Source organism: Macaca mulatta, chromosome 2 (genome assembly GCF_049350105.2).
Source record: "Macaca mulatta isolate MMU2019108-1 chromosome 2, T2T-MMU8v2.0, whole genome shotgun sequence".
Taxonomy (NCBI): domain Eukaryota; kingdom Metazoa; phylum Chordata; class Mammalia; order Primates; family Cercopithecidae; genus Macaca; species Macaca mulatta.
This window is the reverse complement of record NC_133407.1, coordinates 46348403-46373505: the sequence shown is the minus strand read 5'-3', so window position 1 is coordinate 46373505 and position 25103 is coordinate 46348403. Positions and strand designations below refer to the sequence as shown.

At 38.0% G+C, this 25103-nt stretch overlaps 1 protein-coding gene across 1 annotated transcript in view; it reads left to right on the top strand.

Annotated features, from left to right (window-relative positions):
- Positions 1-25103, top strand: part of SLC9A9 (solute carrier family 9 member A9) — a 605167-nt gene that overhangs the window by 477221 nt on the left and 102843 nt on the right. The window contains exon 14 of the mRNA XM_001111715.5: positions 13575-13654. Coding sequence (XP_001111715.2) covers positions 13575-13654 — 80 coding nt within the window. The remainder of the gene's footprint in view (positions 1-13574; positions 13655-25103) is intronic.

Genomic DNA, 25103 nt, shown 5'->3' with positions numbered 1-25103 from the left:
CTTATTCACAGCCATCCAGAGTTGCAAGACTTGGAAATATAAGTAGGTTCAAGAAGGGAAGAGATTAATTTAGTAGATAGTGGGGTCATCATGGTCATTAAATAAAATTTTTCTTTGTGAATATTTTCAAATGTTCCTAATAAACAGAAAGATAAGATAATAATGAATCTCAACATACCCATCCCCTAAATTTAACAATTGTCAACATTTTCCATACTTTTTTCGTTTATTGCTCCTATGCTGTTGGAGTTAGTCTCATAGAATGTAAATTTCACACTGCACTTCCACAGATATTTCAGAAATAGAATACTAGTCTCAAAATTTGATGTGACCCAGGTGAGAGTTTTTGTAATGTCATGTCGTTCCAATGTCATTGTAACTAATGGTATTTTGAGAAAAATAAACATTTCAGAGAAAATATCTTGGGTTTTCCCTTGGCCAACATTAAATTTATTTTGGTTATACTTACTTATGGATTTTAGATTCAAAAGTATGTCCTCTCCCTACTAACTTTTTACTGCATAGGACTAAATTCTGTATTTTTATCTTACCAGTAGTTCCTGCAAGTACGTGTTCTAGAAAGTAGGAATGATAACAAGGAAGAAGTGGAAGGTGGTAGCTATACTTTAATGAGCATTTTTATATATTAAGTGATTAACAATTATATACATATGTGTATATATACATAATCACATTTAATCTTTGCCTTGACCAATCAAGATACCTATATCACTCCCGTTTTACAAATGATGAAATTGGAGTTCAAAGAATTAATTTTCCCAAGACAACAAACCAGTGATGGGCTGAACCAGAACTAAAGGCCAAAGCTGTTTCATTCTCACCATTGCACCACATCCAATCTATAAATGTGTTCTTTCTTCCCAGTAAGATAGCCTGTCAGTCAACATTTGAGTAATCCTTTCCCCATTAACTCCTGGTCAGCCTCATTTCCCAACCCTATCGAGAGTATCAAGCATATTCTCATTTCAAGAGGCTAGAGTATATTCCTCATCCTTGGAATCCTTCCCTTCACCCAAACCCAGTAAGCTATGAGTATGGGTCCATTGTCTAGGAGGTCTTTTCCTACTGCAAAGTGTGTCATCCTTCACTCACAGTGCAGCAGGCTCTACTGTCTCCCAGGAGGAGAGGGCCAACCTGCATCATTCTCTGCTTGTTACTTCCTCCCATCAAGGGTTGAGTCTTTAGCTCTTATTCATGCAGATGTCTAAAGGAAGAACATACCAGACAAGACAAGGGTCCTGAGGCAGGAACATGCCTACCTATTCGAGAAATAGCATAGGTGCAAGTATAGCTACAGTGAGCCACCAAGAGTATTATAAGCTATGAGTCAGAGATACAGACACGATCAGTTATCTATTGCCACATAATGCTGCATAACAAACAAAATCTCAGAGGCATGAACAATAAATACTTATCTCACAAGTCTTTGGGGTTCAGTTTTTCTACAGTGGACTTGTTCATATATCTAGGGTCAGCTACAATTTGCTAGATAACTGCTGATCTTAGCTACGCTTGCTCATATGTCTGGAGTTGGAGAGCTGTCGGCTGATCTAGGATAACTTTAATAGCGATGACTTAAGTGCCTCAGCTGTGTACCACATGATTCTCATCTCATCTGGGACCAGTGGGCTACCCTGAGTGTGTCTTTCTCCTGGCCATGACAGAGGGCAAGAATGTAAGCAAAAACAGGCAAGGTTTCTTGAGGCTGAGCATCAGAAGTGATATGTTGGCACTGCTGCTACATTCTGCTGAGCAGAGAAAATTACAAGGTCGTCCTAAAAAACAGATGTATGAATAAATGACTCCTATTTGGTCAAAAGAACTGCAGATTTACATGGAAAAGGCTGTGGATACAGGGATGAAAAAAACGGCACCTCTAATGCAATTAGTCTGCCATATATTAGGTCACATGGGCCAACGTAAACCGTTTGGACCTTATAGTAATCTGTACAGTTTCAGACTTTCGAAATGTACTGATACTTATTTTATTGATTCCAATTGATATATCTTGGGGAATATTCCGTGTGTACTTCAATGTGTATTCTTGCAACTGTTTCAATACTATACCAAACAACTGCAGAATCCAGTTGGCATAGCTCAGTAAGTGCAAATTATGTCAACCTGTTTTTGTCTACTTATTTTATCAGTTACTGATAAAACCTCCAATCAAACAATTGAACTCATGGATCTAGAGAGTAGAAGGATGGTCAGAAGTGTCTAGGAAGAATAGTAAGGGTTTGGGGAAGTGGGAAAGGTGGGGATGGTTAATGAGTACAAAAAAATAGAAAAGATGAATAAGACCTACTGTTTGATAGCAAAATAAAGTGACTCTAGTCAATAATAACTTAATTGTATATTTTAAAATAATTTAAAGAATGTAACTGGTTTGTATGCAATTCAAAGGATAAATGCTTGAGGGGATAGATACCCCATTCTCCATAATGTGCTTATTTCACATTGCATGCCTGTATCAAAACATCTCATGTGCCCCATAAATATATATACCTACTATGTACCCACAAAAAATGGTTTTAAAAAATAATTTAAACATTTAAAATAAAACCTCCAATTATAATTAGGAATTTTCCTGTTTCTTTATCTGTGAAATAGTGCTTCATATGTTTTCACCGGATATAGAATTCTGGTTTGATGGTTGTCTTCTTTGAAAGTCAACGATTTAAAAATCACATTGTGTTGTGTTCTGGCCTCCTTTTTTTGTTGTTGTTTTTGTTTGTTTGTTTGTTTGTTTTTGTTTTGTTTTGTTTTGAGACAAAGTCTCGCTGTCTCCCAAGCTGGAGTGCAGTGGCGCCATCTCGGCTCACTGCAAACTCCGCCTCCCGGGTTCACACCATCCTCCTGCCTCAGCCTCCCGAGTACCCGAGTAGCTGGGACTATAGGCGCCTGCCACCACACCTGGCTAATTTTTTGTATTTTTAGTACAGACGGGGTTTCACCGTGTTAGCCAGGATGGTCTCAATCTCCTGACCTCGTGATCCGCCCACCTCGGCCTCCCAAAGTGCTGGGATTACAGGCGTGAGCCACCGCTCCCGGCCTCTGGCCTCCATTTTTTCAGATAGAAGTCAGTTGAATTTTTTTTAATTTCCTGGAACATAATATGCTCCGTCTTTCCCTGGTTGCTTTTAAGATTTTTATCTTTATCTCTAGTTTTTAGAAGTTTGATTCCTATATGCCTAGGTTTTTAAAAATTTATCCTAATTTGTTTTCACTGAGTTTCTTGGAACTCTCGGTTGATATTTTCATCAAATTTTGGAAATATTCAACTATTGCTTTTTGAAAAATTTTTGTTCTCCATGTTCGTACTGCCCTCTTTCTAGCCCTCCAATATTATATATATTAGGCTACTTAATATTTTTTTCTCATATCACTTAGGTATTAGTCTATTTTAATCTTGTTTCTCTGTGTTCTACAAATTGCATAATTTTTACTGATCTCTTTTCAAGTTCACTGACACTTTCTTCTTAGTATCCAATCTGCCCTTAAGCTAATCTAGTAAATTTTTAATTCCAAATATTGTACTTTTTGGTTCTAGAAATTTTTAATGGCTTTTTTTTTCTTTCTCTTTTTACTATTTCAGTGGCTTTGGGGATACAGCGGTTTTTGGTTACATGGATGAACTATAAAGTGGTGAAGTCTGAGATTTTAGTGCACCCATCACTGGAGTGGTATACATGGTACCCAATGTGGAGTTTTTTAATCCTTAGCTCCTCTCAACCTCCCTCTTCTAAGTCTCTCAATTTCATTGTGTCACTCTGTATGCCTTTACATACCCATAGCTTAGCTTGCATTGATAAATAAGAACAAAAGTTATTTGGTTTTCCATTCCTGAGTTATTTCATTTAGAATAATGGCCTCTCACTCCATCCAAGTTGCTGCAAAAGACATTATTTCATTCTTTTTTATGGCTGAGAAATGTTCAATGGTATATATATACCACATTTTCTTTAGCCACTCATTGGCCAATGGGCACTTAGGTTGGTGCCATATCTTCACGGTTGTGAATTGTATTGCAATAAATGTACACGTGCAGGTGTCTTTTTGATATATGGACTTATTTTCCTTCGGGTAGATACCCAGTAGTGGAATTGCTGGATCAAATGGTAAATCTACTTTTAGTTCTTTAAGAAATCTCCATACTGTTTTCCATAGAGATTGCACTAATTTAAATTCCCATCAGTAGTGTATAAGCATTCCCTTTTCATCACATTCATGCCAACAACTATTGTTTTTTGACTTTTTAATAATGGCCATTTTTGCAGGAGTAAAGTAGTATCTCATTGTGGCTTTAATTTACATTTCCCTGACAAATAGTAATGTTGAGCGTTTTTTCATATTTTTTTGCCATTTGTATTTCTTCTTTTGAGAAATGTCTATTCACGTCATTTGTCCACCTTTTGATGGGATTATTCTTGATCCGATTGAGTTCCTTATAGATTCTGGATACTAGTTTCTTGTCAGATGCATAGTTTGCAAATATTTTATCCCATTCTGTAGTTTTCTCTATTGATAATTTATTTTGCTACACAGAAGTTTTTTAGGTTAATTAAGTCCCATTTATTTTTGTTTTAGTTGCATTTGCTTTTGGGGTCTTAGTCATTAATTCTTTGCCTAGGTCAATGTCCAGAAGAGTTTTTCCTAGGTTATCTTCTAGAATTGTTATGGTTTCAGGTCTTAGATTTATGTCTTTAATCCATCTTCAGTTTTTTTTTTTTAATAAGGTGAGAGAAAGAGAGGTTCACTTTCATTCTTCTGCATGTGGCTATCCAATTTTCCCAGCACCATTTAGACCGTTCCATTGGTCTATGTATCTACTCTTTTACCAGTACCATGCTGTTTTGGTAACTATAGCCTTAGTAGTATAATTGGAAGTCCAGTAATGTGATGCCTCCAGATTTGTTCTTTTTGCTTAGGATTGCTTTGACTCTTCAGGCTCTTTTTGTTCCATATGAATTTTAGAGTTGTTTTTTCTCCTTCTGTGAAAAACGATAGTTATTTTGATAGGAACTGCATTGAATCTGTAGACTGCTTTAGGCGGTATGGTCACTTTCATGATATTGATTCTTCTAATCTATAACTATGTGATATGTTTCTATTTGTTTGGATCTATGATTTCTTTCAGCAGGGTTTTTGTAGTTCTACTCATAGAAATCTTTCACCTCCCTGGTTAAGTATATTCCTAGGTATTTTATCTTTCTTTGAAGCTGTTGTAAAAGGGATTGAGTTCTTGATTTGATTCTCATCTTGGTCACTGTTGGTAGACAGCAGTGCTACTGATCTGTGTACATTGATTTTGTAACCTGAGACTTTACTGAATTACTTTATCAAATTCAGTTGTCTTTTGGAGGGGTCTTTAGGGTTTTCTAGGTGTACAATCATATCCTCAGTGAACAGTTAACTGCTTGACTTCTTGTTTTCCCATTTGGATGCCCTTTATTTCCTCCTCTTGCCTGATTCTAGAATTTCCATTTTGTTCTTTTAATACTATTTACATCCTGCCGAAATCTTCACTTGTGTTTTCATTGTCTCTTTGTCTTTAAATTCCCTAGTATATTTTTTAGAGTATTTTAATGCCATTGCCTGTTAATTCCAGCATCTGAGCCATTTGAAGTTCTGTTTCTATAAGTTACATTTCTTCTGGCTGCAGGTCATGCTTTCCTGCTTCCTCCCATGTCTAGCAGTTGTTGTGACATGCTAGGCATTATGAATATTACATTGAATGGAGTGTGGAGTATTCTATAAAGGTCGCTGAATTTTATTCAATCAATCAGTTAAAATCTTTTAAGCCTTAGTTCTATGCTTGCCTTCCTTGATACATTTTCATTTCATCCTCGGTTTTAGGGTATGGTCATTATTCTAGAACATTGTGTTTACTCATAAAGCATGCTTTTTTCTGAGGTCTCAACAGAATAGCTGACTTTTGGCTTTTGCTGGACCAAACTGCAGTGTTTCCTAGCACCATGTGATCTCAATCTCTCCATTTATTTCTCAGTTTCACAAGAGTTTCTCCCTGCAAGCCTTTGTGAACCTCAACCTGTGCATGTACAGGTCAGTGTTCAACCAAGGACCTATGGGAAACATCTCCACAGGCTTCTAGGTGTCCTCTCTGTGCAGTTTCCTCCTCTCTGTACACAGCCACTCAAGCGGTACCCTAACTCCCATCTCTAGTTCTTCAATTCAGTGAGACTGCTGTTCTCTGCTTGAACTCTATCTCCTTACCTTCAAGGGAAGGACTTACAGGCAGCAAGTCAAGGAGAATAGCGGGCTCACCTCATTTGTTCCCTTCTTTCAAGGATCACAGTCCTTTGCTGCCAATTATCCAATACCTGAATCCTATCATATGTTTATGATCCAGTTTTCTGTCATGGCTAGCCATTGTGAAAGTGATGTTGAAGTGGTTTTTGTAGGAAGACATATTGTTTTGCTTTGTTTTTAGACACATACAAAATACTAAAGAATGGAATCACAAATCTAAATGTGAGACTCTTATCTTTACTATGGCAGTAGTGGCTCTGGGTTTTGTTATTACCATGAACCAGGATCTTCTTGTTCCAGGGAAAATTGTTTGTTAGGGCATGTGTGTGTATGTGCGCACACATGCATGTTCTTGTGAACATGTATATATGAGTTATCACACTAACTGAATTATGAAATGTGTCAGGTATTAGTTAAGAATATGATAAAGCAGGTACAGTGAGATGCTGTGAACTTCCTCCTCTAAGTTGGTCCATCGCTTTTTGTCTTTGTATTTAATCTTCAATCTGTAAGATGGGTATATTGGACCCAGGATAGTTTTTGATATACTTTTAAGAGGGAACATATGTCTTCTATACCACAAATGTTACTTTTGTGAAAGCACTTCATAAACTGTAAAAAGCTATGCAAATGTAGGCCTCAACATATTATTTCTTTCCAAATTGTATTTCAATACCTTTCACATCTAGAATTTATTATTCCAGTATATCATTGTATTTTCTATTGCTGCATAAAAAATTATCCTAAAATATAGCGGCTTAAAACAACCCACATTTATTATCTCAAAGTTTCTATGGATCAGGAATTGGAAAGCAACTTAACTGAGTCTTTCTGATGCAAGGTCTTTCATGAGATTACAGTCAAGATGTCAGCTAAAGTTAGAATCATCTGAAGGCTGGACTGAGCCTAGAGGATTTGCTCCCATGTTGGCAGAAAGCCTCCGTTCCTTACCGGCCATTGGCAGGCATACTTAATTCCTTTCCACATGGATCTCTTCACAGAGCTTCTTGAGTGTCCTCACAAGAGGGCAGCCAACTTTTCTCACAGCACGTGGTCCAAGAGAGACAGCAAAAAAGAAAGCCACAATGACTTTTTATGACCTAATCTTGGATATGACACACCATCATTTCTGCTATATTCTATTTATTAAAAATGAGCCATTAAGTATGACCCACACCCAACAGGAAGAGAAATTAGGCCCCATCTTTTTTTTTTTAACCTTCAAAGAGATTTTTTTCTTAATTTTAAAATTTTTAATTGGCATGTTGTAATTGTACATACTTATAGGGTACAGAATGATAATTTGATACAGGTATACAATGTGTAATGATCAAGCAAGATAATTAGCATAGCCGTTACCTCAAACATTTCTCATTTCTTTGTGTTAGAAACATTTAAAGTCCTCTCTTCTAGCTATTGGAAATTATGCAATGAATTTATTGTTAACTATATTCACCCCACAGTGCTGCAGAACACTAGAACTTATTCTTCCTATGTAGCTGTAATTTTGTACCTATTAACCTCTTCTATCCTCCCCTCCCAACTACTCTTCCCAGCCTCTGGTAACCACAATTCTACTTTCTACCTCTAGGTAAGTTCCATACTTTAAAGGAAAAAGTATCAAAGAATGTGTTGATATACACTTTAAGACCACCACAATATCATATAATATTTTCCTGAACCAAAGAATTTATTTACCTCTGGATTAACTTGGATCTACTATACAGAAAAAGTTACCTGGACCAAGCCCTTTCTTTGTAGCTAAAGCATGAGCCAAGCCCATCTGGTAGTCAATCTGTGAGATCTCTGTGTCATGTTAACAGTTTTATCCATCTGTGGCTAGTTGTCTCAGTTTTCTTCTCTCTAGGCATGTATTTTCTGACTGTATCTTCCTGGCAACATTTATGAATTTAACTGGGCATTAGGATGGTGAGAATATTTTTATAAAATGCTTTCTATGTAGAGGCTAAGAATTAATGATTCACCCTTTAAAATGTAAATTTGAAAAAAAAATTTCTATTTGCCTCTTGATTATATACTATGTTCCCTCTTCAGAACCCAGAATTCTTTCTCTTTAGAGGCATGGAATCTGATCCTCTCCTTGGTAATTAGAAAATCAAGGTAATGCATTTGAAATTGTTACAGAAATATACTCCAATTTGGAAGGAGACAGTAGGGCAAATGTATTGGTAACAAATTCTATTCACATGCACTACCCTAAAAAGTGCTTTCGAGCCCATAAAGAGCTCTGCAGATTTGTTATGGTAATTATTTGTCTTTGTTATTACTTGGTGCAACTTCCACTGACATTAATATTGAATATGAAATCTTCAGAAATAGAAAGGAAAATCCTCCCTCTCTCGCTTAATCCACTGAATCCCCCTGAAATGAGGAGCAATCCCAGATGATTATCCCAAAGCAGAATTCATCCAGTTCACTTAGCAAAGTCCTCATATTTGAATATTGACAGAGGAACGTATTTACGTTTGTCTAGTTCTTTTTCATCAAAGTTTACAATAAACAATCCCTTCTTGCTTTGCTGTCTGTTTTTCACAGATTTCTTGCCAGAACCTTTGTTTTCCCTCAGGGGTTCAAATAAGCACAAAACAGAGTACCATCATAATTTTTCTGTTGCTCCCTCTCTAGAGGGTGTTAAATATTACGGGATCACCTAAAAGAAAACTACCCACTGCCTGCTCTTCTCAGTCACTTCCCAACCTCTGGTCTATTGCCTTATTTAAGGAGAAAAAGATATCAAATACCCCAGTCATTTTTTAAATTTTCCCAGAAAAAAAAAGAGGTTAATAAAAGAGCCAGAAAATCCCCGTGTATCAAACATTCTGCTGCTTAGAGTATCTAGTAAAATAAAAGATGAGATTCCACATGCTTGACCCACCAGTTCCCATTTACAGCTGTGAAACATGACGCTCAGAGTTGGTGTTATTAGTAGTAGTATTACTAAAATGTTGTAACTAAACTCAAATCTTGGTCTTCAGTTTCTGGAACCTATGCTTGTTCTAACATGCACACCACATCCCCTCTGGAATAAAGATCCTCAAAAGAGAAGAAATATTGCTAATGATAAGAAAAATACTATCAAGTTCCAGATTTGACTTGTGATGACTGCTCACATCTATTGTCCTTGAGGTGTGAGTTGATCTCTACTTCAGAAGAATCCAGATAGATTGATGCTACCTGCTGTCTGCTGCCCATCTGGACCCTCCCATGGGCTGGCTCTCTGTGCTGCCTCATCAGATACCTTCCCTGTTCCAGGGTGATTTCAAAGGCCGGCCTTCCCTTAGCACATTTATCTTCAACCCCCAGTGCACAAGCAGAGCACACACTAGACTAACTCATTTATTTCTACTCATTTATTGATGGCCTTTCATAACCAAGTTATTAAGTCATCAATAACTTCAGAGAAATAAACGAATGTATCCGGAACTGGGTCAACAGATATTTAAGACATATTCTGAACATTTTATCTAGGATCAGTATAAATGTCAATGCTGGGTTATCAGTGGTATTTTCCCCACCTGGGAAAACATATTTCACAGGTGTTTTATTCTAATTAGATCCAAGTTTATTCCTCATAAAGTATTGAAATGAATAGCATCTCCAGTCACCCACATAAAATGAAGGTTTTTAAAAAAGAGATTGCATGTGTTAATAATTTTCCAAAATACTACCTAACGTGTGTTGCTCCCATCAGCTGACCATAAATATCCCTGGAAGTTTTGCCAAAAATAGAGTATAAGCTCTTTCAGAAGTGCTTATGAGTTCTGATATATTCCCCTCGGGAAATAAAAAGGAGAGGAAAAGGAGAAAAAGAGAGGATTTCTAAGACCTTGGGAAACCCTTGAAACCAGTATCTAGAAGACTAAAGAAATTCCTAACACTAAAGTTAAGCTTCTATGGGGACATTTTCAAAGCCACTGGCAGTTCACCCAGCTGAGGGGAACCCTGCATTTTCGTTATGTTTCAGGGTATGTATACCTGCTATATCTCAGCCTGCAGGAGGAGCATTCCACTGTTCTGACCTCCCCTTTTGCACTAGTTTGCTCTCCATTTGTATCCTGGGGCCCCATCTAGATAAGAGAAATCTTGCCTGCTTAGGGCCTCAGTATTTTTGGAAACCTATATGTATCCCAGTTATATCAGTTTCCTCATCTGTAAAATAGGAATAATAATAGACCACACGTCATCAAATAATTATAAGACTCTGAAGTGTTAATATATGAAAAGTATTTAGAATGGTGTCTGGCATATGGTAAGTGTTCAAGAAGTACAGCTATTACTGTTGCCATTAATAAAAAGTCTTTTCCATATGATTAGGACCTAAGAGACCAGCCAGTCCAATTTCCTCAATTCATTTTACAGACAAGGAAACTGCAGCCCAATGAAGTTACGTAGCCTATTAATAGAATGTCCGTGCTTTTGAATTAAAGGCTGAATTAGAAACCTGCAGAAAAACATTCTCTCTGAAGTCCGGCGGTCCTAGACTAAAATTCCAATTGTTACCTTCTAGTTGTGTGACTTTGAACTCACTTCTTTCCTTCTCTGGGACTCTCTAAAATCCCTATGTGCAAAATAGGTACAATGCTACCCACCTTGATAGAGTATTGTGAGAATTGAAAAATAATGACTGAAAAACTTAATGACTGGATAATGTAACTAGCATTCTGCCTGGGAGTTCATGGGCATTCAATAGCTTGGGCCCATCATTATTAGGAACATCATTCAGCTGCAGACTGGCTACCAGAATCCCGGCCCCTGATTGCCAGTATAGCTCACCACAACACTGCCCACCCTTACATTAAAAAAAAAAAAAAAGGAAATTTGCTCTCATTCCTTTTTATCAGCTTTTTAAATGACTTTCTAGTCATCAGTAGATATTATCCGCTGTCAAAAATCACCTATGATTATTGATGGATAAAAATCTGTGTATCCTTATTCTTAAAGGAAAGGGTGGGAAAAAAGGCAAGTCCCCACCCTTGGCCCTGAGCTTTTCATAACTAGTTTAGCTCAACATGAGCAGTTTTGCTTTGCCAGATGAACCCCAACATGCTGTTGAGAAACAGTGGCTCAGAAACAATTTGAGGATGATGAAAAAAACGCTGTGTGCAACAGTGATTTTGCAAATCTGACACCTTTGCTCCGGTAGAAATGGGGAAGGACAGAAATTGAACCAGACACCCTGGTTTCCTTTCTTGAGGAAATATGCGTAAATTCTTACTATAGATAACAAGGCATGGCACTCCAGCCCTATGAGAAAACAGAGACCTGTGGAACTCTGATGTCCAGGAAAAGATCATCAGTGTCCCACAGCAGGGATTGGGAATAGGAATGGATTCCATGACCAAATAACTTTGAGACCCACTTCCTGTTGAAGATTTGCGATGCTCATTTATAAATGAAAGACTGAGAAGTTCTACATTTTCCTTTCTTTTATTTTAGGTTCAAGTGTACATGTGCAGGTTTGTTATATAGGTAAACTTGTGTCACAGGGGTTTGTGATATAGATTGTCTCATCTCCCAGATACTAAGTCTAGTACCACTAGTTGTTTTTTTCTGACCTCTCCCTCTTTCCACCCTCAAGTAGGCCCCAGTGTGTATTGTTTCCATCTTTGTGTCCATGTGTTCTCATCATTTAGCTTCTACTTATAAGTAAGAACATGTGGTATTTGGTTTTCTCTTCCTGCATTAGTTTATTAAGGATAATGGCCTCCAGCTCCATCTATGTTCCTGCAAAAGACATAATCTCATTCCTTTTTATGAGTGCATATTATTCCAGGGTATATATGTACCCCATTTTCTTTATCCTGTCTACCATTGATGGGCATTTAGGTTAATTCCATGTCTTTGCTATTGTGAATAGTGCTGCAATGAATGAGAAGTCCTCCATTTAAGAAACCTATTTAACACTGTAGACCCCATCCTTTCCTGAATGATTAGCACAAAATTTCCATCAACATCAAGTGAACAGTGATACACTAGGAGACACTGGTAAACTACAAGTCTTGAAAAATCAAAGATCTTAAGACAATCAATGAAAAAGACAATGAAAAGTTTGGGTTTTAATTTCATTGTGAGTCTCTGCTTCAGCCATTTTAAACAAAGAATAAATGGCTGACTAAAAGCAAAGCACCTTTGCTTTCTTGTGGGGGACAGAACAGCAGCGTCTACTGGTACACATATGTTTCAGGGGTTGAACACAACCTTTTGTGTCCAGCTATTTATCATTAACCAATGATGGAACTGGCTAGAAAAGGACAAAAAAATAAAAGCAAATCAATTTGAGCTCATCTAAGGGCTGTCTGTGGAGCGTCCAGTTGACTTTCATTGTCTTCCGTGGGTCATGATATCCTCAGAAGACTATTCATATTACTACTGGACTGCAATTCATGACAGAGTTTGGGCATGAAAACGGGGGGTCCAGACATAGCAACAAAGCCCACATTAAGATGTATAAATGTTTTTAGTGATGAGGGTAATTACAACTGATTGAAATTCTCTTAACACACAAAATGGAATACAGTAAAAATGCCACTGGATACCCTCCTTATATTTTTTTATCTGTCTCTAAAGCTCACAAAATTTTACTTTCTTTCCTTTTTTATCCATATTTCATCCTCTTCTCTCACAAAAACACCCATCAAACACTTTCTCTTCCTCTTTTGTCTTTAATTCCTTATCATCCTCTCACCCTTTATGGCCCTTGTGGGAAAGAAAAAAAAGAGATAGACAAGCACATTCAATTGTTGCAGTCTTCTCATCAGGAATGTCTATTTCAAAACTCTTCATAATCTAAGCAGAAATATATCAAAAGTCAACCAATAGCCTTTGGCAGTAATCTATCAAATAAAATGAATAAAATATAGCATAACACTTATTAGACTATTATCCTCACTTTAGCCTTGACCTTTTGGTAATCCATAAATAAATATCATCCAAATTTGACACAAGTAAACTGTAAAATTCCCACAACAGCACTATGACAGAAATGTCATTTTTATTGATGTCAAAATAGTTTTTCTTAGCTATTTAATAAAATTGGGATTATTAAGAAAAGTAAATGTTGAAATACTCCGAAAGGGTCTCATCCACATAGCAAGATTTATGAGCTACTTTGCCTGGCAACTGCTTCACCATTTAGATGAAAATGCCTATACTTAGAAAGGTTTTTTTAAATGTAGTTAAATTTAATTTGGTTTGACATGTATTTTTATATTAAAATGTGTTTGACTATTTACCCATTGCCTTTTTTTATTGTTTCTCCCCAGGAAGCAAATAACTTGGATAAAAACACGACGAAAGCAGAGAGTGCTCGGCTCTTCAGAATGTGGTATGGCTTCGACCACAAGTATCCTTTGATAATAACGATCTCACAGATCCTGCTGCAGGCAGAGAATTACTTTAAGCTCTTAATCATTGAAGTGTGCACTCCTGCTCTTCAAGAAACACCGAAAGGTAAAGTGAATTCACAGCCAAACTTATAACAAGGAATGATTTCATAAAATAAAAAGCAGGGTAGTCCATACTTAAGTGTTTCAGAGAGCTAAAGTGAAACTTCTCAGAGTCAAATTTATCTAGTGTTTTCCTGACTGTAATGCCAGTTGATAAAATCATATAGTCCTGAAGAAGCTGTTTTGCTGTTCTTCCCTTTGTAAAGCTCCTACTTCTGGTCAAATTGGTCAAATAGGCCCGCTTGATTAAGGGCATTGTATGAACAGTTTCAGCAGCCTCTGGCCAGGGTAACCCAGCCAAAGCTCCTGCACCCTTCTCCCAGGAAGCCATTGGTGTGCTTTTGTTTCATGCTGTAAAAAATGAAGGAGTGGGAAGGAGTGGGGACAGGGGACAAAAATAAATGGGCCAAGGAGATGAATCCAGTTCATCAGAGTTCATCATAAAATAGCACCGCTTTGTTTTCCAGGCAGACTTGAATGAGCTTTTTCCACTGAAGGGCAATTTTAAAAATCTGGCAATCACTGTAAACATAGTAGCTCAGATACACCTTGCAATGTGATTCGTGGGGCTAAGTCAGGCCTGAAGTGTTTTGCCATTGTGAGCTGCAGTAAGCAGTCTGTCTCTAATCCCAGGCAAAAGCTCCAAGGAAGAAAGGAAAGGACTGCACTGTAAATTGAATGTGTTGGGTCTTTATATCTAGTTTTCCAGTCACAAATCCCTCTCCTTTCAGTGAGAAAATGTCAGTCACTGGATGATTTTAAGTGCCTAAGCAAAAATGATTAAAGCCAAACAGATCAATGGGAGAGAAGGAAGAATTAAGAATAGGGAAAGGAAATTCAAAGAATAGGTGAAGAAAAAGAGGTGAAAATGGACAGGGAGAGGAGGCAAGAGAAATATAGGAAATTTACAGCAGGAAGGAAAGGAAAGCAAATTAGAGGAATGACTGGAAAATAGAAAGCAAAAATTAAGAAAGAAGTGAAGAGAAACCAATTGAAGATTGCAGAGATAAGCAAAAGTAAAACAATGTGCGAATTAAAAAGCAATTTTGCAAAAGTAGAGCATTCCAAGAATTATGAAATGGTGATGTGGAAGATAGAGGATTTTTGAGGTTAGAGTTTGCTTTTTTTCATAGCTCTGTTACCTATGGCCAGATACCCTTTCTTGCTCAGTCTTCAGTTTTATGGACAAATGTAGGTTGCCACCATCTTGAGAGAAGTCCATCTTAGCCATCAATTATTTCTTAAAGGTTCTGGTATCTCATTAACTACCTGAAAACTTTCTGATCTCTCTAAGGGAATCTAGTTCTTAGAAAGTTATTGCTGGTTTTTGCTCCTGGTTGATCTCTCTTTGGAAGCAGAATTTGCCCCTGCCATTGCTTTTAAGTATCTGATAACCCAGTTTGTTCAAAATTATAAAAATTTGACTAAAGAGTAAACACAATGAGATGTACAGAAAGAACTCGGTAAATCAGAAATGAGATAAAAGATGTTTTTGTTCAAATTCTGACAATGCTATGAAGAAAGCTTTACAATGAAGAAAAGGAATAAAGTGAAAAAAAAAAAAACCTTGAAGACAAGAAAATAAAAGTTGGAGCCCATCAAAAATTTTAGCTTAGGGCAGTGACACTAAATTCAGATGATGTCATAGTTTTTGTCTCACTTTTCATTAGGGGTTTATTTCCATATGATTATAGACAGACTAGCAAAAATAAAAGCAGATTTACACTCTCAGTCATATCTCTTCTCATGGTAGTTTATCCTCCTGCACATTCATTCTAGAAATTGCTATGCTGCCACCACTACACAAATATATATTCACTTAGATAATGAAGTTTTTGTATCTTAGCTATGCTCTGAATTTATACAAAGAGAGTAGCAAGCAAACAGTTTCAACTATGTGGCCTCTTAATATATCTGTTATTTTAGAGCAAATTATCCATTTGGCATTTATGTTCATTCTATTGTTCACCCAGAACCCAGGCAGTGTGTCCTGTGAACCTCATAAGTTAGGCTATGCCAGCCACCACCAGTGTAGAGATTAGCCCCTCACCCTGAGATCAGTTTGCTGGCCTGAACCAAAGAGAAATTGTCACAAGGCTGAAAGAAACTGGCTGTGTAGTTTGGAGCTGTTAAAGTTTCATTTCAGTAAAAATGAATCATGCAAATGAGGTATCACAAATAATTATTGACAAAAGAAAAAGAAGAATATATAACTTTATACACACCTATATCAGTCAGGGTTCTCCAAATAAACAGAATCAGCAGAAGTGCTTTACATATCATATACATATAGATTTATTTTAAAGAATTGTTTATACAGTTGTGGGGGCTGGCAAGTCCAAAATTTGCAGAGCAGGCTCTCTGTCTGGAAATTCAGGCAAGAGCTAATACTGTGTAGTCCTTAAGCAGAACGCTTTCTTCCTCAGAAAAGCCTAAGTTTTGCTGTTAAGTCCATGCAACTGATTGGATGAGGCCACAAACCGTATTGAGGGATAAACTCCTTTACTTAGTGTCAACTGCAGATATTAACCACATCTACAAAATACCTTGGGTGTCAACAATGACACCTAAGTTAGGGTTTAAATGAATAACTGGGTAGTCTAGCCAGGTTGAGCCATAAAACTAATAGTCACATCACCGAATTTATATTCAATTAATGCTTAATATTCAGACTCAAAGGTAGAAAACCCCTCTTAATTTACTATTGTTATCAATAAAACCAGTCACTCACATAGTTTTGTTTTTTTCTTTTTCATAGCATAAGTAGTACATACATACCTTCCCCTAAAAGTTTTCCAAAAACTACAGAATAAAAGTTATAAAACTTAACATTCAATGATGATGAACAATGCCAAGCACTGTGTTCAGTGGTTTACATTTATTACTTCATTGCACCTCCCCAGCTCTGCAGGAGGCTGGGAGGGTCTAGAGATATAACAACACAAGTGTACTACTGATTGGGTTGGCCTCTGCTGCAACAGGGGCTCCCCTGTTGGAAGGAAGCCTATGGTGCCAAAACTGATGATTAATTAAGGTTCATTATGATTCAACGTGGGCAGCAATTCCAAATTATGGAGTACAAAGAAGACACTGATAAATGGGGAGATGAGAAAGGGAACTAATGTTACTGAGTAGCGATGCTTTGCCATCAGGCATGTTATTTCATTTAGCTCTCTTCATTTAACCACTCTTTTTGTTTTTTTTAATTCTTACAACCACTCTCTTTGATGTGGAGGAAACAAATTCCCAGATAACTTAAATAACTTTGTTTCTATAGCTAGTGAGGGTCAATTTCACGATTCAAGCCCAGATTAGTCTCACACTAAAGTCCATCAAGACACCTAAATAAGCTTGATTATTAACAATTCTATATCCGTGATATCTCTTACTCTACCTATAAATCCTCATGTCTCAGTATGTTCATAAATTCACCATTAAAACAATGAATAATTAGGACTCCTTACATGATACAGTCCAGAGCTCACATCTTGAACATTTATTGGCAATATATTGGTGTGATAACAAGGTTACAGGTTTTTGTTGGTCACCCAGAGAGCACCACCATGAAGGAGTCCCCAACTTCTGAATCAGATCCTCAACTTTTTAGGGGCAGAAAGTTAAATATTCAAAGACTCCAAGAGTGGTTCAGTCTGATAAAAGATGGACTCACTGTAGCCAAGCTCAAAGGAGGCAGTAGTACATACCAGACACCAAATTCCTAAATCGCCAAATCCCCATCGTGGAGGGGAAGTATGGGCAGGGGGAGATACTCTTCAGCCATAAGAAGGCTCAAGTCACAGTCTTATCCCTAGAGCCCCTCCTATCCTACTCTTTCCCCCTGGCTCACTCTGCTTCAGCTACCCTGTCCTTCCTCAGGCACACCAAGCACACTTCTGCACCCAGGCCCTTGCACTGGCTCTTCCCTCAGGCATTTGCTTGCTTCCTTCTTTACCTCTTTCATTCAGCTTGTCGGTGGGACCTTCCTGGCTGTATATCTAAATGTCTAACAGGAGCTAACTCTCTCACTCCTTCCTGCTTTATTTTTTTCACCGTAACACTTAACCACCATCTCATACAGAATGGACTTTTTTTTAATAGTTTCCTGCAACCAGGATATGTGCCTTCCATAGACAGAAATTGGGTCTGTTTTCATTCCCTGGTATGTCATCAGGGCATAGAAAAATTCCTGGCAGGGAGTGAACACTCAATAAATATTTGTTGAAGGAATGAATGAATCAATTAAGCAAGCAAGCAATATTTTCTATCCAGGGCACCTTCATTTCAGGCATTGATGTAGCAGGAAAATCCAATTAATTATGAGAAGGCTGCTAAGTGAGTCTGAAAGCAGAGCAAGAAAGAGTGGATAATATTAATGTTTTCATCCAGGCTACCCTGTGTAGACCCCCAGTCTAAGTGTCTCACTCCCTAGACAGGAACAGCCACTCACAGCAGATTTAAATCCCTATTGCTTGAGCTGACCTCCTTCCTATGGTTGGTCCCTCCTTTGTTAGGTTTGATTAGTACAACGATCTGGCACATTCAAGCCTAGCTCTGGCTTAGAAGCCATTCTCTGAGTGACGTTGAATACATATGTCTTATCTCACCAATCATGTTGATTTTATTATAACAAACTCAAAATTGTAAAGCCACTTATCATCCTCACTAGCAATCTCTTATAATGAGGAAGCAAGAAGAAGAAATCGATGCCCCCTTATTCGTATTTTAAGACATCAGATAAAACTATTTGCATGGATTCGCAGTGTTACAGCTGGTATGAGAACCTCATGTTGCCTTATTCATAGGTGACTAATGATGTTGCTTGACTATCTCCTTTCTAGAGTCTCTTTCCATTCTCTCATTTACCATCTCTCCCCTTAAACATGTGTATAAATTAGCCCTACAAATGTGAATGACACAGGATAAGAATGACCTTTTCCAAAATAAAAAGGGCAGCCTAACATCATTTTTAGCATTTCCTGTATGCCAACATCAATTGAAAATAAGGACTCATTATGTGGTTGCCAACATTTTATAAGTGTAAAGAAAGTGCAAAGAACAATGGATTGGCAAGTTGACACAGTGACAGAATTACATAAAGCCACATGGATGGAGATTTCCTTTCCGTCACTGGTTGGAATGAAGGCTGCGCTGAGGTATTGCCAACAAAATCAAAAGCCCACAGCAGGACGTGTGGATGCTGAAGATGCTTGCATTTCCCATCCTAAAGGGTCTGGCAAGGAAAGTGGCAGGTACCAGACCCCATCTTGTACAGGCTAAGGCAGATTGGGAATCCACTTCAAGAAATGTAAACATAAATATCAGGGGCATTCAAAATAATACTTGGAAACCACGTATTTAATAGATTTAAATGTAACGGCATTTTAGTCTTAACTAAAAAAAAAGAAAAACCTTCCCCTCCTAAAACTTGACAGAATTTTTTATATCCCACACAGTCATGCTTATTTTAAGTCATAGGTATGAATATTGTGAACAGCAATTTCCATTTTAAATAATGATCCTGTACTGCAGTTTTTTCCCTATCCTGACTAGCTGAAACACCCATGAATTATTTATTGGGGTAGTTTGCTGTGACATTGTGAATGACTTGAGTTTACTTCACAAAAAACTCTCAGAGGAACAAGCAATGTTATTTCTGTGATCCCAGTTTTATAAATGAGGTAACTGAGCCCAAGAGAGGAAAAAGGCACATCCAAGAGTACTCATGGACTTGGAGCCAGCGTTTGTAATCAACAGAGAACAGGCTGTGTCCACCTAAGCAATCCAAGGATCTCAGTTCAGGTGGCCCATCCGGTGAGTTCTGGTAGCTTGAACATGACTGTGATGCCATTTTCATAAGTGTTCCTAGTGTATAATTGGTTGTTTTAGTCTGACAACTTCTTTGATGGTTCAGCAAAAGCCCCCACCGTCTGAAGGAGAGGTGTGTTTTACTTTCAGTAGCAAGCAGGAGAGAGAGCAGAGGATGTAAGTAATCTTTTGTTCAATGGATACTTTGATTGCCCACTATGTGGAGGCAGTATACTAGGTACTGAGGATAGTCATGGTTGACCCTCACAAAGTCTTGCTTTGTACCTCATGGTGGCAAAGTCCTTTGAAATCACAGGTGGTCCCTAGCACAGGAAAGGAAGGCACTGGCATCATCAGAATTTCATGGGGGGATGAACTCTTTAGGGGAGCCAAAAATTAAAATCATTGGTAACTCTCACTTGCAAAATGTAAAGATAACTCCACAAGTAGTTTCAGAAAGCAACGAAATTTCAGAATATTTGAAGTAAACATAAGCAGTCAGCTTCCTAAAGGCTCTTCCTAAACACACTCTGTGATGGCATCCGCACATGAATATGCACATAGCATTATAACTGCTTCTCCCGGGAAGCTGGCTGTAGCGAGGAGCCCAGCTTGCATTGGGCTGCAATGCAGCCATCACTCCCATCCGCTGGTTAATAACACCGAGAATACTATTATTATTTTGGGGTATTTAGGTTGGCTTTTGGTCATCCATATCCTCATGGGTGCTGCTGTAGAAAAATCTCATAGAAAGTCTTTGACTTAGCACCTAAGTAAAGTGGATTATAGCTTCCTGAAAGAGGCTGGGTTCAGTGGCTCAACCCTATAATCCCAGCACTTTAAGGGGTGGAAGCAGGAGGATCAATTGAGCCCAAGAGTTTGAGACCACCCTGGGTAATATAGCAAGAACCCATCTCTACAAAAAAAAAAAAAAATTAACTGAGCCTAGTAGCGTGCACCTGTTGTCCTACCTACTAGGAAGGCTGAGGCAAGACGATCACTTGAGCCCAGGAGTTCAAGACTGCAATGAGCTATGATTTTGCCCTGCCCTCCAGCTTGGGCAACAAAGTGAGATTCTCTCTCTTAAAAAATCCTGGGAGAAAACATCAGCTTCTTCCTGGACTCCTATGTTCTTTTTTTTTTTTTTTTTTAATTTATTTATTATTATTATACTTTAAGTTGTAGGGTACATGTGCATAACGTGCAGGTTTGTTACATATGTATACTTGTGCCATGTTGGTGTGCTGCACCCATCAACTCATCATTTACATCAGGTATAACTCCCAATGCAATCCCTCCCCCCTCCCCCCTCCCCATGATAGGCCCCTGTGTGTGATGTTCCCCTTCCTGAGTCCAAGTGATCTTATTGCTCAGTTCCCACCTATGAGTGAGAACATGCGGTGTTTGGTTTTCTGTTCTTGTGATAGTTTGCTAAGAATGATGGTTTCCAGCTGCATCCATGTCCCTACAAAGGACGCAAACTCATCCTTTTTGATGGCTGCATAGTATTCCATGGTGTATATGTGCCACATTTTCTTAATCCAATCTGTCACTGATGGACATTTGGGTTGATTCCAAGTCTTTGCTATTGTGAATAGTGCTGCAATAAACATACGTGTGCATGTGTCTTTATAGCAGCATAATTTATAATCCTTTGGGTATATACCCAGTAATGGGATGGCTGGGTCATATGGTACATCTAGTTCTAGATCCTTGAGGAATCGCCAAACTGTTTTCCATAATGGTTGAACTAGTTTACAATCCCACCAACAGTGTAAAAGTGTTCCTATTTCTCCACATCCTCTCCAGCACCTGTTGTTTCCTGACTTTTTAATGATCGCCATTCTAACTGGTGTGAGATGGTATCTCATTGTGGTTTTGATTTGCATTTCTCTGATGGCCAGTGATGATGAGCATTTTTTCATGTGTCTGTTGGCTGTATGAAGGTCTTCTTTTGAGAAATGTCTGTTCATATCCTTTGCCCACTTTTTGATGGGGTTGTTTGTTTTTTTCTTGTAAATTTGTTGGAGTTCTTTGTAGGTTCTGGATATTAGCCCTTTGTCAGATGAGTAGATTGCAAAAATTTTCTCCCATTCTGTAGGTTGCCTGTTCACTCTGATGGTAGTTTCTTTTGCTGTGCAGAAGCTCTTTAATTTAATGAGATCCCATTTGTCAATTTTGGCTTTTGCTGCCGTTGCTTTTGGTGTTTTAGACATGAAGTCTTTGCCCATGCCTATGTCCTGAATGGTACTACCTAGGTTTTCCTCTAGGATTTTTATGGTATTAGGTCTAACATTTAAGTCTCTAATCCATCTTGAATTAATTTTCGTATAAGGAGTAAGGAAAGGATCCAGTTTCAGCTTTCTACTTATGGCTAGCCAATTTTCCCAGCACCATTTATTAAATAGGGAATCCTTTCCCCATTTCTTGTTTCTCTCAGGTTTGTCAAAGATCAAATGGCTGTAGATGTGTGGTATTATTTCTGAGGACTCTGTTCTGTTCCATTGGTCTATATCTCTGTTTTGGTACCAGTACCATGCTGTTTTGGTTACTGTAGCCTTGTAGTATAGTTTGAAGTCAGGTAGCGTGATGCCTCCAGCTTTGTTCTTTTGACTTAGGATTGTCTTGGAGATGCGGGCTCTTTTTTGGTTCCATATGAACTTTAAAGCAGTTTTTTCCAATTCTGTGAAGAAACTCATTGGTAGCTTGATGGGGATGGCATTGAATCTATAAATTACCTTGGGCAGTATGGCCATTTTCACGATATTGATTCTTCCTATCCATGACCATGGTATATTCTTCCATTTGTTTGTGTCCTCTTTGATTTCACTGAGCAGTGGTTTGTAGTTCTCCTTGAAGAGGTCCTTTACATCCCTTGTAAGTTGGATTCCTAGGTATTTGATTCTCTTTGAAGCAATTGTGAATGGAAGTTCATTCCTGATTTGGCTCTCTGTTTGTCTGTTACTGGTGTATAAGAATGCTTGTGATTTTTGCACATTAATTTTGTATCCTGAGACTTTGCTGAAGTTGCTTATCAGCTTAAGGAGATTTTGGGCTGAGACAATGGGGTTTTCTAAATATACAATCATGTCATCTGCAAACAGGGACAGTTTGACTTCTTCTTTTCCTAACTGAATACCCTTGATTTCTTTCTCTTGCCTGATTGCCCTAGCCAGAACTTCCAACACTATGTTGAATAGGAGTGGTGAGAGAGGGCATCCCTGTCTTGTGCCAGTTTTCAAAGGGAATTTTTCCAGTTTTTGCCCATTCAGTATGATATTGGCTGTGGGTTTGTCATAAATAGCTCTTATTATTTTGAGGTACGTTCCATCAATACCGAATTTATTGAGCGTTTTTAGCATGAAGGGCTGTTGAATTTTGTCAAAAGCCTTTTCTGCATCAATTTATATGATGCAAGATAATCATGTGGTTCTTGTCTTTGGTTCTGTTTATATGCTGGATTATGTTTATTGATTTGCGAATGTTGAACCAGCCTTGCATCCCAGGGATGAAGCCCACTTGATCATGGTGGATAAGCTTTTTGATGTGTTGCTGAATCCGGTTTGCCAGTATTTTATTGAGGATTTTTGCATCGATGTTCATCAGGGATATTGGTCTAAAATTCTCTTTTTTTGTTGTGTCTCTGCCAGGCTTTGGTATCAGGATGATGTTGGCCTCATAAAATGAGTTAGGGAGGATTCCCTCTTTTTCTATTGATTGGAATAGTTTCAGAAGGAATGGTACCAACTCCTCCTTGTACCTCTGGTAGAATTCAGCTGTGAATCCATCTGGTCCTGGACTTTTTTTGGTTGGTAGGCTATTAATTATTGCCTCAATTTCAGAGCCTGCTATTGGTCTATTCAGGGATTCAACTTCTTCCTGGTTTAGTCTTGGAAGAGTGTAAGTGTCCAGGAAATTATCCATTTCTTCTAGATTTTCCAGTTTATTTGCATAGAGGTGTTTATAGTATTCTCTGATGGTAGTTTGTATTTCTGTGGGGTCGGTGGTGATATCCCCTTTATCATTTTTAATTGCGTCGATTTGATTCTTCTCTCTTTTCTTCTTTATTAGTCTTGCTAGTGGTCCGTCAATTTTGTTGATCTTTTCAAAAAACCAACTCCTGGATTCATTGATTTTTTGGAGAGTTTTTTGTGTCTCTATCTCCTTCAGTTCTGCTCTGATCTTAGTTATTTCTTGCCTTCTGCTAGCTTTCGAATGTGTTTGCTGTTGCTTCTCTAGTTCTTTTAATTGTGATTTAGAGTGTCAATTTTAGATCTCTCCTGCTTTCTCTTGTGGGCATTTAGTGCTATAAATTTCCCTCTACACACTGCTTTAAATGTGTCCCAGAGATTCTGGTATGTTGTATCTTTGTTCTCATTGGTTTCAAAGAACATCTTTATTTCTGCCTTCATTTCGTTATGTACCCAGTAGTCATTCAGGAGCAGGTTGTTCAGTTTCCATGTAGTTGAGCGGTTTTGAGTTTCTTAGTCCTGAGTTCTAGTTTGATTGCACTGTGGTCTGAGAGACAGTTTGTTATAATTTCTGTTCTTGTACATTTGCTGAGGAGTGCTTTACTTCCAATTACGTGGTCGATTTTGGAGTAAGTACGATGTGGTGCTGAGAAGAATGTATATTCTGTTGATTTGGGGTGGAGAGTTCTATAGATGTCTATTAGGTCTGCTTGCTGCAGAGATGAGTTCAATTCCTGGATATCCTTGTTAACTTTCTGTCTCGTTGATCTGTCTAATGTTGACAGTGGAGTGTTGAAGTCTCCCATTATTATTGTATGGGAGTCTAAGTCTCTTTGTAAGTCTCTAAGGACTTGCTTTATGAATCTGGGTGCTCCTGTATTGGGTGCATATATATTTAGGATAGTTAGCTCTTCCTGTTGAATTGATCCCTTTACCATTATGTAATGGCCTTCTTTGTCTCTTTTGATCTTTGATGGTTTAAAGTCTGTTTTATCAGAGACTAGTATTGCAACCCCCGCTTTTTTTTGTTCTCCATTTGCTTGGTAAATCTTCCTCCATCCCTTTATTTTGAGCCTATGTATGTCTCTGCGTGTGAGATGGGTCTCCTGAATACAGCAGACTGATGGGTCTTGACTCTTTATCCAGTTTGCCAGTCTGTGTCTTTTAATTGGAGCATTTAGTCCATTTACATTTAAGGTTAAGATTGTTATGTGTGAAATTGATCCTGCCATTATGATATTAACTGGTTATTTTGCTCGTTAGTTGATGCAGTTTCTTCCTAGCCTCGATGGTCTTTACATTTTGGCATGTTTTTGCAATGGCTGGTACCGGTTGTTCCTTTCCATGTTTAGTGCTTCCTTCAGGGTCTCTTGTAAGGCAGGCCTAGTGGTGACAAAATCTCTAAGCATTTGCTTATCTGTAAAGGATTTTATTTCTCCTTCACTTATGAAACTTAGTTTGGCTGGATATGAAATTCTGGGTTTAAAATTCTTTTCTTTAAGAATGTTGAATATTGGCCCCCACTCTCTTCTGGCTTGGAGAGTTTCTGCCGAGAGATCTGCTGTTAGTC